Below are 14,258 nucleotides of genomic sequence, written 5' to 3'. Positions count from 1 at the left end.
TGTGTGTGTGTGTGTGTGTGTGTGTGTGTGTGTGTGTGTGTGTGTGTGTGTGTGTGTGTGTGTGTGTGTGTGTGTGTGTGTGTGTGTGTGTGTGTGTGTGTGTGTGTGTGTGTGTGTGTGTGTGTGTGTGTGTGTGTGTGTGTGTGTGTATGTGTGTGTGTGCCCACCATGTGTGAATCCTAAATCACTGACATCAACGTGGTGGAATTCCAATGAGGGCACATACGCCAGTCTGACCACGTCCCTGTTATTTATGACAAGAGAAAATGCTGCAGTTAGCTCTCTCAGCCTCTTCAACCAGTGATTTACAAAATCCATGGTTTGGCCATTTTGGCAATTTTCTAACATTTTTTCATGTCTGGCCATGCCCTCAGAACAATTCGTCTGCACAGGCAATTTAATGGAGCTTTGAAAAAGTGGGAATGGATTATGGATCCTTTTTCTTTCTTCTTTTTTCCTCAAGAACATGATAGCAGATAAAAAACACTTTCCCACTTTTCTCTGGTTTGTATCACTACTCAGATTTCACAACTGACACTGTCAGGAAAAGGTACCAATGGATAAAGGTACACAAGGCTTCTTATAATAACAGGCCTAAAATTGGGTCAAATTGCTGGCGGCCCTGCAGGTTCGGCGCCTGCAGGAAAGGCCGTTCGCCTGTGGTTGCTGCTGCTGACAGGCCTAGAGTTACTTAGGAGCGAGCGATACTTGGATTATGAATATACAAAGTTCCAGTACTTTGGCAGATAATTGCCAGCAGATATGGCTTCTTTTTACATTTTGTTAAGCGTGAGGTTGTGTGTAGTGTACTGTAGCTCAGTGGGAAGAGTGTAGCACTAACACTGCCAGGTATGTGGGCTGGTTTCCCGCCGGGGCCACCCCATCCTAAAATAAATGTACAGACTTACAGTACTGCAAGGCGTTTCGGCTAGCAGCTTCCCCTGAATGTCATATGTTAGATATCAAACACCCAGAAGCGAGTTGTGGTATTCTCTCATCATTTTAATCCCTTTGCAACAGAATAACATGACACTGTTGCCGGTTGGGCTTGAACTGAAATGTGGAACATCTGCATTGCTTTGAAGCTGCGGAGTTACTACTTGATAGCCTCACTAATACCGCATGTGCATAGAACCCTTTTGTGTGTCGCCTAAATCCAGTGCTCCGTTACTCGCTCTGTATACACGCCATGGCCGCAACGGAGTGTCACGCGACACGAGTGGCTGCTGTGGTTCAGTCATGGCGGCTGGTTCAGCTGGCAGTCTACAAAGGCACATTGACGAGTCTAATTGGTGAGTCAGAATAGAGGAGCGAACCCACCTGTCCTCCATGTAGTAAACATAACCATATGCACGTCACATTAGCTTGTGTCGTGGTGATGGTGTCTGATTTGGTATGAGTGTACATTCAAGAGATCTACGAATCAAGAAGGGTTTATTTGTCACTCACTCATACAGGTACAAGCAGCGAAATGTTTGGTGCGACATTTACGCAAGCTAATACTGGCTATTAATGAAATAAAAATAATAGATATAAGGTACAGGCAGGACCCATAATCTAAATCTTATCTTATCTTTAGCAGCAATAAACCTTAGTAGCAGTGGAGGTTGTGCAATATGGACTGTTTAGAATGCGTTGGGGGAGATGATAATCTAGCATCAGATACATATAATTTACGGTAACACACATGTCTATACATCATCAGTGTTAGCAGCAAACAAAAACAAAAACTGCAATGTCCTGTACAATGGGGAAAACATTCTGAATTGGGGAGAGGGATCATTTGGTATCAGACTTATAGAATGTGCAGTAAGGCATGTATTGCACGTCAGGCTCAGCGTTTGGATGCTTTGTTTGTAGTCTGTTAGTAACGGCTGTTACACCACCGTGCTGTACCGTGCTGAGTTAAATTCCCTCAGTAGGTATTAGGGACGGAAAGGTACTCCATATTGGCCGAACGTGAACGTGTGAGAATGGCACTGTGATGGCGTACATAGAACTAACTATAGATTAGATAGAACTACAATAATAAACTCTAGGAGCTGCTAATTTGGTGTTTGATCCCATCAATAGCATACATTCAAACCTTGGTGCTGACTGGTACATCTACTGTTGGCCACAGTGCCGTTTCACCTGCAGTGGCTTGCGTACAAAGAAGTAATCTACCTTGCTCGAGGGCTCCTCACTGTACAGTAGGTGTTGTGAGCTAGTAGATGTGCTATTTAGTTATTTTTGTCTACCGCTGTCCCCCGTATCTGAGGACCGACTCACATACACACTCTGGTTCTGGTTTCCTTTAATGAATATCAACTCAGCTCCTCAATAGGCCCCTCCAGTGATGACAAGTTTCAGCGCCAAGTCTGCACCATGTGTGAAGAAGTAGAGTGTGTGTGTGTGTGTGTGTGTGTGTGTGTGTGTGTGTGTGTGTGTGTGTGTGTGTGTGCGTGCGTGCGTGCGTGCGTGCGTGCGTGCGTGCGTGCGTGCGTGCGTGCGTGCGTGCGTGCGTGCGTGCGTGCGTGCGTGCGTGCGTGCGTGCGTGCGTGCGTGCGTGCGTGCGTGCGTGCGTGCGTGCGTGCGTGCGGTCGGTAATTGACGTGTGGTAATTGACGTGAACTTTCCTGCTGTATTGGTATTTGGGATTGATTATAGCATGATCATGAGTCTGCCTATATCTGAGTATATTTTGATCATATAGTGCACATAATATGAACATATCAAGTGTGAATATTGTATTATATATATATTTTTTTATTTCTTTTATATTTCACTACTTTTATATAAATCTAATTGTACCATGAGGCTTGTGTCTATGCACTCCATACTATATGTAATCTTGCGTACGATTTAATGAAACAAGAACTATTTGTAGACCCAACAGACCGTCCTTCACCTTTGGTTCTGTTGTTCATCACGGAAGAGTTTCCACGTGCGAGCAGCGTGCTGGATTTCCGTCTACTGCGGTTTTAATTTTCCACTGGTGTGGACGTCTGTGCAAATTAACAGTAACAAGGAATGGAAAAGGGAAACTACGGTACAAGAACGCTAAAGAGAACGACATAAGATGGCTTCTCTGTTGTCTTGCCACTGTTTCTTGGGCCCGAGGCAATCTGGTTTCAATTTAGACACACACACACACACACACACACACAAACACAGATGCCTGCTTTTTCTCATTTTGTGGTTAGGGCTGGATGTTGGTCTCACTTTCACTCTCCAATATAAACCATTCTCTCTTCCACCTTTTCCTGAGTGGATGTGAATGAAAGCATGAGGGTGGGACCTTTCCCCTTTTTGGAGGCATGGCACACACAAGCAAGCTCACCTTGGAGCCTTATTTTCCTACGAGCCGCCCAACCCAAACCTTGAAAAGGACAGAATCCCGGAAGGGACGCATAACTGTCATAACCAAGGCAGGAAATTAAAACTGTTCATTCCTGTCCAACGACCACAGCGGCCGATGCATACCAAAAATCACCAGCCAGTTCTTTTACTGTTTCACCACTCACCAGCCAAGTTCGGTTTTTGTTCACTTTCACCCTGGCGTCCCTATTTCGGGCATGACATTATATTGTCAAAAAAAAGGTAAAAAATAGTAGATCTACAAGCTCACAACATGTTGCATCGCGGCTATTTTCACCATTCGTCGTACGATGAAGCATGTACGGCTTAAGTGGTTAACATTAAATAGAATATCCAAACTATGACTGGTTGCGTGCCAAAGTGTGTCGGCATAGTCGGCGGACCCCCAGCGTTTGATGGATGGTGGGATCTGGGTGGTGGCGTGATGGTGGTGGTAATATCCCACCCTGGTAGTAACACTGTAACGGGCTGGATTAGGTGAATGAATATTGGCTGTGTGATGACTGTCAAAAGCCTATCATCCCGTGCCAAGTACACTTATCCAGAGCCGCGGCGCATAGTATCTTCTGCCAAAAACCGCAGCCGCGTTTAACCCATTAAAACCGGGAAAGTATCTGTGCCATTTTAGTTATATATATATATAGCACATTGGTTGGCTATTCAAAAATAGCAGATATACAAGCTCATAGCGCGTCACTTTGTGCACACTATCAGCAATTTTTTGTATAATTTTGTTTTGTATATATGTGTTTAAAGTGAACATGTTTAATTCAAATTTTGCTTCTGGGGGTCCCTAGAACAAAATATTTTTGAGATGGGGGGTCCGCCGCCAAATAAATATAATTGTGTGTGGTCCTTGACATGAAGAAGTTTGAAAACCACTGATATAGTAACATAGTTCTTTCAGAAAACTCTTTGGATTTAGAACGGCCTCAGGTGTTAATGGGATAAGAGGAATGAAAGCTCACAGAGCTGTTGGATGACAGGGATACAGTGGAAATAGTGATTATGATGATGATGATGATGATGATGACTGCACAACACAATAGAATTGTTTGTGCCTGGCTGCCTGCATGGGGAAACTTGGTTCCCGGGGCCAGCACAGAAAACCGTACGCATCATATACTGTACAATATTGGACAACACCATGTGGTCGCTGGATACGTGCCTTTCTTTCTCTCTCTCTCTCTCTCTCTGCCTCTCTCCCTCTTTCTCTCTCTCTCTCTTACGCTTCGTTTTCCACATTTCTCTTCCTCCTCTGTGACCCTCCTCTTTATCATATTCTTTTTCTTCAACGACTCGTAACTCTCGCTCCCTTCTACCTCTCTCTTCTATTTTTAACTCCTTCTCCTTCTCTCTCTCTCTCTCGAACTCTATCTTCTTAACGTGAACAATCCCGATGAGCATGGTTGCCTCTGCCATTGGTGTGTGAAATTAATGTGTGTGAGGATTGGTGAATGTGAAGCACATTGTAAAGCTCTTAGGATAAAAGGCAGTATTTAATTGCAGACTCCATCCATTCCTTATCCCAGTAGTTCCCAAACTTTTTAGCTTGAGACCCAAAAGAGAAATTAGATGTTTGCCCGTGACCCAAACTAGTGAAAATAGCAGATCTACAAGCTCACAACGCGTCGCTTCGCGCCGCGTTGTGAGCTTGTAGATCTGCTATTTTCACAACTTCTTAAACTTTTTCTTACATTTATTTATGGGGGGGGGAAAAAATCATTTTATGAATTACATACTTTTGAAAAATATTGTAATTGTTTTTAATTGATGAAAAGTTGTGATTTTTTTTATCTTTTGAATAGTTTTTTAAATGTAGAAACAAAAAAGCGATATTAACTCGGCCTGTCCCCCGACTATTGGATTTCTATAGTCGAATCTGATTGGCCAATAGTTGCCTATAGTCGACTAATGCAACACCAAAATCAGTCTGATTCGACTGCCAAACTATTATTTAATTAATATAACAAACTAGGCCAATCTCTCAGTCGAATAATTTAACAAAAAAATAATAATAATAATTGAAAAACTTTTTTTTTCTCCATAATTCGACTAAGAGATTGGCAGTCGACTCAGACACCCCTCGACTGATTAGTCGACTATTCGAATAATCGAGGTCAGGCCTACTCGAGACCCATTAAAAATGTGTCCGCGACCCACATATGGATCCCGACCCACTGTTTGGATAATAGTGCCTTACCCTCCCTCCCTCCTTCCTCTTCCGCCCAGGTGAAGCTGACCCTGGAGACGGTGGGCCCCGTGGAGGGGGTCAGGGGTGGCGAATCCCCGTCGGCAGCCCGCAGGCCGAGGGGCTCCCCGCCCGTCAGCCAGCTGGTGCGTCTGCTGTGGGGAGAGGACACTGCGGAGCTGCAGATGTCCATTGGTCACGTCCCGCACATCGCCATGTACCTGTCACTCAAACTGGACTCGGAGTCGCCGCAGGAAGAGGTTGGTGTTTCACGATACAACCTGACCAGAACACGGAATGTGGTGGCTTAAAGGGGTAGATTTTTTTTTTACTATCGATTAGTCACCCCATGGAGACTTGAATTCGTGGATATCTTTTTTGTTTTTGTCGCATTCCTAAGCCAATCATTTAATTTGATGACCAGCAGACCGGTGGTCAGCGGTTCCGGTAGGAGACACAAAGGAGACTCTTTGTGTCTCCTACCGTAACCGCTGCCGGTCATCAAATTATTGCCTTAGGAATGTGACAAAAACTAAAAAATATCCATGAATTCAAGTCTCCATGGGGTGACTAATCGATAGTAAAAAGTCATTTTGGGGGTGAACTATCACTTTAAGCAAAGACAAATTAAACACAGACTCACACATATATACCATATTTTGCCATGTTGTCAAATACCAAGATGATAGTGTGCGTATGTCCATGCATTAGGGGAATAACCATGTAAACAAATAAGGCAGGAGTGGTTTTACAGGAATTGAAGGAATGCTCCTTTCTCTCTATATACTGTACAGGTTGCATACTTTTTATCACCGTAGTGACATTAAGGGCCACCTCCAACAGTATAAAGCACCCTGGATGCCATGGTTAGCTAAAAAAATCACACCCTGTGTGAAGGTAGCGGCGCCTTTGAATACATTATGTCATCGATATGTGTTTATAATGTGTTTATAGCCATGTGTCATGTGAAGCTTGACCAATCACTTTGTTGACGGGTCTGACCAATCAGAGCGTCGACGACAGATAAAGTTAAATTGAGGATCTAACTTTAAATAACTTACCTAGAAGGAGACTTTAGCCAAATAAAAATATATACAAAAAAAAACATGAGGAAATAAAAAATAAACCTTGACATCATAGTGATGTCATGAATAGTCCCCTTGCCTGACAAATCACAACCTTGACGGGCCTGACCAATCAGAACCTTGACGGGCCTGACCAATCAGAACCTTGACGGGCCTGACCAATCAGAACCTTAACGGACTCTTGGATTCTCGATCGTCTCTATCAAACCATTCTGTCATAACGGATGACTGGGTCCCGAACTCAGACTTTCTATACATTCACCCTTCATCTGTTCTTGTATCTTTCTCTTTCTATTCGTCATATTAACTTTAAATAACTTACCTAGACGGAGACTTTAGCCAAATGAATAATAAGATGAAGTCATTGTCATCGTTTATATAGACATCGAATTCTATATTCATGACATCATAGTGATGTCATGAATAGTGACCAATCACAACTTTGGCGCACCTGACCAATCAGAACGTTGACGCACCTGACCAATCAGAACGTTGACGCACCTGACCAATCAGAACGTTGGCGCACCTGACCAATCAGAACGTTGACGCAAAAGCCAGGCATAGAGGGCTAATATCCGCTCTATACCTAAAGGTATAGAGCGGCTAGCGCCGCTAAAAAGATTAGCTTAAATGTCACGACGGTGATGTCAGGTAGTGTCAGGCATATCCATATATGGAGCAGGCTATGTCAGTTATGCCCAAATCTGGGACTATGATGTCAGTCCTGGATGTTTCGGTTATCTCCATATATGGAGTTCCCAGGAGGAGTGTTCTGATGTCAGAGCTAGGTACGTTTAGGAATCTCCCTTTATAGAGATTCTATGCTGTCAGACTTCGTAGGTCGATCGTCTCCATTTATGGGGATCTCTAAATCAGGCCACTGCTTTACGTGAAACTTCATACATTTCCCACGGGAACCATGGGCATACAATGCTAAATGCAGGATGCGTCTGCGCAAATCGATGTTGTGTGGCAACGGTTTGTTTTGCTTGTGACATCAGACCTGAGTTCGGTCTGCCTATATAAGTTGTTGTGACAGACAGGTCAAACTGTGAGCAATCATGGCATGTTTTTTGCGGTCCAACCTCAGAAGTGTTATCAGCGCACCGTTAGGTGTAGGAAAAGGTGGAGGGGGTGGTGGATCTGTCAGAGCGGCAGGTGGAGCCTTTGAGAAGAAGAAGGCTGCTGAGGAGGAGATGTACATCAGGCGGAAGGAGCAGGAGAAGCTTGCCGCGCTGAAGAAGCGCCACGAGGAGGATAAGAAGGAAATTGATTCATTAGAGGTGAAGCTGAACCAAGATGGGACTAACCACGATGCACCACCTCCACAGTCCTCTGTTAAAAAAGCTGTTAGAGACACTTCTTCAGAATGTGTTATACTCTAGTCACATATCCACAGTCCACATTTTTCCATCTTTAGTTTTTCCATTGGTTGTATGGTTACTTAATCCTGACTTTGCAGTCAAAAGCAACCCTCGCCATGAGCCCAATTATAATTAATTGGCTATTCTAAATATTGATTTCTATTTCTTTTTGCTCATCAAGTCAGGGCCTCTTTCTGAAACGGATGGTGTCTGCTTCATTCATTGCTCCCCAGTGCAATGATTCAATAGTGAGTTATAACTAAGTGTGTTTTGATAATTGAGTGTAACAAAATTACTTCAGCCTCTGCATAGGAAACCCTGAGTGCTTCAGTGAGTGAAAAGGTCTGGCTCACTCTCAGTTTCTCTTAACGCTTTGGAGAACTACCGCTCTGGACATCATCCAGTGGGGCCTGTGGGTACGACTAACAGAAAACAGAACCAAAGGAGAGAAAAACGACAGGGAGTGAGAGGAGCTCTTGCGGGGAGCATAGCTCCTGTCCACAAATGCTCCCTGGGTTAGTTTCTGTGAAAACTTCATTCCTCCCCGAGGAGAATCAACATGTGAGCTCTTAGCCATAAAGAGCAATAATTCAAGCCATTGTGAAAGCATAAAATCCATTAACACAATGACGAATTTCCTCCCTTTAAATGGATCCGTCCGCCATAAAGTACTGTCCCGCAGAGCCAAAGAACAGCCCACTGTGTGAATGTGAAACTGAGGGGGAGAAAGAATTACTTCAAGGTTTAACTCCTCTCCTTGGCAAAAGCATTGTTTTGGAGAGAGTATACTGTATACTTTAATTCATATTTATGGGTTTAATTGAAGTCGACATGAAACCTAAATCCCTAATTATAAGAGTCGGTTACTGACGTTTGACCATGTGGGTCAGAATCCTGTCAGAGGTCGGTCGGTCGGCCTTGTTCTCAAGTGCTAATCCCGGGCGGTGTTGCTCGTGCTCTGCTCTGCGGGGCGAGCTACACTTTCATTTCTGCCACGAGACCTCCAGTACTGTGATCACGTATTCCCCTGAGGAGACCTAATGGCCGGTTGATGTTTTCTTTATGGTTCAGCTGCACCGTTTTACGGCTCTCTTTCTGCGTAGCTGAACTGCAGGAGGAGTTTTCTTTTTTCTTTTCTTTTCTCCTGTATTTCAGAGTGCGGGCTGACCGAAGCCACATCAGCCAGCGGTCGATTCTGTAAATGACAGTGCTGTGCAGGAACCCGCGAAACTCTCACTTTGATTTCATGCGTCCTTTGATTGCAGGGTAGCAGAAACCAGAGGGAGGGAAACGTTGCTGTGTTTTATTTACTTTTTAAACGCTTTTAGCTCTGACTTCGTGCTGCTCATTTTTGCAATCTGGGTATCTTTTTCCATTTTGTCTGTGTAAAGTCAACATGTACACAAACGGGAAGAATGCACATGCAATTACACCCATGTCATAGTTGAGAGCTTCCCAAAACAACGTGTTAACCTAAGGGGTGGTGGTGTACTAACTACCAGACATTTATCAGAATTGAAGTCAGAAAAGGAACCAGACAAACTTTATTGCCCAGTATGAGGTTCATATTGTCGCTGTCAGGCAGACATGTCTTCTTTTTATGTTTTTTCATGAATTAATTCCCTATATTATCTATAACGCAAAAGAAGCGAAAATAGCTGCTCTACAATCTCACGTGTTGGGATTATTTTGAACATTTTCAAACATTTCTGCCTATAAATGAGATGAGAAAACAGGGACATGAGGTTGAAAGTGGTTAAGTCTTTCTGAGGGTTTAAAAATCACACCTGTGTGAAGGTAGCGGCGCCTTTGATATATTTTGTCATCGATATGTGTTTATAATGTGTTTATAGCCACGTGTCACGTGAAGCTTGACCAATCACTTTGTTGACGTGTCTGACCAATCAGAGCGTTGACGTGTCTGACCAATCAGAGCGTTGACGTGTCTGACCAATCAGAACCTCGACGGGCCTGACCAATCAGAACGTTGACGGACCTGACCAATCAGAACCTTGGCGAGCCTGACCAATCAGAACGTTGACGGACCTGACCAATCAGAACCTTGGCGAGCCTGACCAATCAGAACGTTGACGCAAAAGCCAGGTATAGAGGGCTAATATCCGCTCTATACCTAAAGGTATAGAGCGGCTAGCGCCGCTAAAAATATTTAACTAATAAAGTATTAACATCCTGGCTAAATAATAACTACATTGGATTCATTGGAACACAGGTGATTTTTTTCCATTTCCTGAAAAGGGAGCATGGATGAAAATGAACATCCTCCATGCTCTGTCCCTCCCAAATAAACAAATATAGTAAAGGTTGCGGTTTTTGACTTACGAGTTTTCCGTCTGACAGTGAGATATCGGGAATTTGTTTTGGCAGGTGGTGCAGTGACAACCAAACATAATGTGATTATACATTTATTCATGCAGAAGTCATACTGTGTAACATTCGTTTTAGTCGGGGGGGTTTTCTTCTTTTTTGTGATACCTACGTTGTCATTACAGCATGTGTCTATGGTCTGATAGAACTGGGATTCCCAGAATTAAAAAAAAAAAAAACCCAGGAAGAAAAAATAAATAAAACACACCAAAGAATCGCTCCAAAATGAATGTTGCAGGGTCCTAGCACTGAAGGCATTTTGGAATGCAACAATAACGTTGTCATAAACAGTATGTATTAACTTTAAAATACATATTCCGGTGTCCGCCTGTGTCATTATGGTGAGAGTGTCACACGCTCACCTCACTAAAAATAGTTTTTAGAGAAGTTATCAATAAACACATTTATGTGGAATGGTTATTGTGAAACATTTGAAAAAAGGAGTAGGATATGCACATCCCCACAGTTTCTTTAAAAACAGTGCTGGACCCAGATCAAATGAAGAAAAAAGGAAATGTCCGCACACGATAGGTTGCTCTCCCGTCTTTTCTTTAATATTTTAACCAAACAACAACGTGATACCTGCCTGACGTGCCGTTAGAGTATTGTGTGTATATAACCTATGTATATATTTGTATTGTATGTAACATTTATTGTGTTTTGGTGTATTTGATATGTCATTTTTTAACCTATTGTTCAGAACTATGGCCCCTTAATTGATGTAATTATTATTTTTCTTTGGAGTGGAATCTCACATAGAGAACTGCATCCTACCTATTGGTTTATTAACTGATTGAGACAACCACTGACACTGACCTACTTAAGGGTTCCAAAGCCATACGCCTGTAACTTGATGAAGCCCTGCCCTACGTTGTTGTTTGGTTAAAATATTACAGAAAATATGGGAGAGCAACCTATTATTGTGAAACATTTACCAGTGAAAGATTATATAAAGAATAAATGACGCTTGCGAGACTGGTTCAGGCAGATACACTCGAAAGGTTCCACACATGCGCATTACTATGCGGGTGTATACGGATGCGTTTTTACAACAGTGTTATGCAAGACCCATACGCCATACGCTGACGTGGCAATCAGCCGACCAATTTGGCAGGTTATTTAAGCTCACCTCAGTCTCTGTTCTTCCTTCTGCTGTCATTGTCCCTGGTCTGTTAGTGTGTGCCTGTTTGCTCCCACCACCACCTCAGCACCACCAGTGGGCATAGCGCCTTTATCCAAGGCACTTTACAATGATTGTGTATTACATTCACCCATTCACACACTCATACACCGATGGTGGAGGAAACCATGCAAGGCACCAACCTGCTCATCGGGAGCAATTAGGGGTTCAGCGTCTTGCTCAAGGACAATTCAACGCTAACTCTGGGGAGCCTGGGATCGAACTGGCGGTTCCCAAGCGTTCGCTCTACCTCCTAAGCCACTGCCTCACTGCCGGGTTGTTATTGTATATCTTATCTCCCTGCTCTTAATGGTTAATGATGGTTGTCTAATTGTGTTGAGCAGGGAGAAAGATTTAGCAAAGCCTGAAGGCCAAGATCAAATATTATATTCACACTTGTATTTACATTCTATAATATAATGTTGGTTCAATCTATTCGTGAGTTATCCAACTGAACTTGTTTAATTGACAATGTTACACAGTATGACTTTAATAATAATTTGTCAGTATTTCAATAATCACTCATGGCACCACAGTGAGTCTGCTATTTATTGAGCATTACTGTACAGGAAAAGGTTGTGGGTTTGAAAGTGACATAAGACCCACCACTCTCTCTTCCCTCGTGTTGTTCTTCACTGTGATGTTACAGTAAAGCCTTAACAAAAATGTATTTCTGAAAACACATTATCATTATCTTTTGATATGGCTACTTTGCCATCAACGATATTAGCTCTTTTTCTCCTATAATGGCATGGCCAAAATAGGGATGCCAGAGTGAAAGTGGTTAAAGTGTGTGGTTCACTTTCATGGCATGTCTACACATAGAGTATATATGAATATATATATACATTTATTGAAGTGGTGGTTGTCTCATTTTTGGAACAAGACTCTTCCAAGTGTTTTTTTATATCGTCTCTGTTAGGTGGAAACCTCATATGTCCAAAACTGATTCAAATTCAAAAACAGCAAAAGTAGCAGATCTACAACCTCTTCGAGCTTGTAGATCTGCCTACTTTTGATACTTTAGTGTGACGCTGTATTATGATCAAGTAGGGCATTCATTTACGAAAACAAAACACAAAAAGTTAAAACATGGAGATAAGAGGTTTCTGCCCGACAGCAACGATATGCTGTTCTTTAAGCGTTCCTGGCGGTCTTTTTTAATGTGGCTGGTGTCTGTGGATGTTGTTGACCCTGGGGTGAATATCTTCCACAGGGCGTTCCTTCACGTCTTTGTTCTGGTTGCCAAGGCTGTCGCCAAAGGCCTTCGACCATTCAAGGTTTTCATCCTCTCCTTCCCCCCCTACCGCCCCCCCCCCCCCCCCTCCCAACAGCAAAGGAATACTAATGCCCTCCAGCAACTCAACAGAACCTGCTCTGGGTTCTCCGTTCAGTTCTGTTCAGTTCTGTTCAATTCAATTCAATTCATTGTGATGCATTGGCATGAACGTTGTATTCATAATATTGCTAATGTGCTTAAATACAAAGGAGATCATTTAAAAGTCGAAACATTTATGATGGAAAAAATAAGTTGTGTGTGTGTGCGCGTGCATTTCCCTATTGACTAATGAATACGTCCATTTTATGTCCAAAAAGAGAACCAGTTTCAGAGTGAAGCCGACAGTAAAGCACAATATTGTTTTGGGGAGAAATGCAGGCTCTCAGTTCACAGATATACTTTAAGCTTTAATTATTAAGTACGTATGTATGGGTATTGATGATGTGGACTGGCAGGAAATGTGGGCCTATGCGAAAGAGATTTCCATTTGTAACCAAACTAAATCTATTCAGTTCAGAATATTACACTGTATACATATAACTCCTGCTCTCAAAAATAAAATGGATGCCAGCGCGTCCCCATTTTGCTTTAAATGTGTAACCGTCTGGGCACCTAGGCTGGTAATCCAGCCTGACAGCGTGTCGCGGGTTCGACTCCTGATCTCGACGACCTTTGCTGCGTGTCACCCCCCCCCATCTTTCTCCCCGTTTCCTGTCAGTCTACTGTTCCTATCAATAAAGGCAGAAAAGGCCCAAAAAATATCACAAAAATAAAAAAAATCCAATACAGAGATTGGTAACTACATTCACTGTCTTTGGTCCTGTGCGAAGCTTCGGAACTATTGGTCTGATATTGTAACAGAACTTTCTGTTATCTTTGGTGTTCCTATCGAGTTAAATCCCATGTGTCTTCTACTTGGTCTCCCAGATGGTCGCATTGTAAATGTCAAACATAAAAGGTTATTCAACTTTCTAACGTTTGCTGCCAGAAAGAATATTCTTCTGTTCTGGATCAAGGACGTTGCTCCATCCAAAAGATCGTGGCATAATATTATAATGGACTGTATCCCTTGTGAATACATTACATGCATGTTGCATTCCAAGTTGGACACTTTCTATAAGATCTGGGATCCATATTTAGTTTATATTGGACCTACGCTGTCCGCCACTGTGCTTGGGGGATTTCCATACCAACCTTAGCCTCCCTGTATGCCAGTATTCTGTCTTACCAATGTCTTCGTGCTACTGGTAACTACTAGTGTTTTCACAAATGCTATTTCAATTTACATGGTGTCTATCCTTTCTTTGTTAAGAGGCTATCGATGGCCAGGAGGCGGTTCCTTCGATCATATTCTTATATGTCTTTGTACACTTTGTTTTCTCATTTTATAATGTTGTGTCTGAGCTGTTTTCTT

The 14,258-nt window shown here is 42.8% G+C and overlaps 1 protein-coding gene across 2 annotated transcripts in view; it reads left to right on the top strand.

The window, feature by feature from the left end:
* intu (inturned planar cell polarity protein) overlaps positions 1 to 14,258 on the top strand; it is a 44,383-nt gene that overhangs the window by 7,997 nt on the left and 22,128 nt on the right. For both annotated transcript variants that reach the window (XM_084043530.1, XM_084043529.1), the window contains exon 4: positions 5,593 to 5,811. In XM_084043530.1, coding sequence (XP_083899656.1) covers positions 5,593 to 5,811 — 219 coding nt within the window. The remainder of the gene's footprint in view (positions 1 to 5,592; positions 5,812 to 14,258) is intronic.

The sequence above is a fragment of the Gymnoscopelus microlampas genome, assembly GCF_963454915.1.
Source record: "Gymnoscopelus microlampas genome assembly, chromosome: 19".
Classification (NCBI taxonomy): domain Eukaryota; kingdom Metazoa; phylum Chordata; class Actinopteri; order Myctophiformes; family Myctophidae; genus Gymnoscopelus; species Gymnoscopelus microlampas.
The sequence above is the reverse complement of the archived record's forward strand: the minus strand, read 5'-3'. Positions and strand labels throughout refer to the sequence as shown.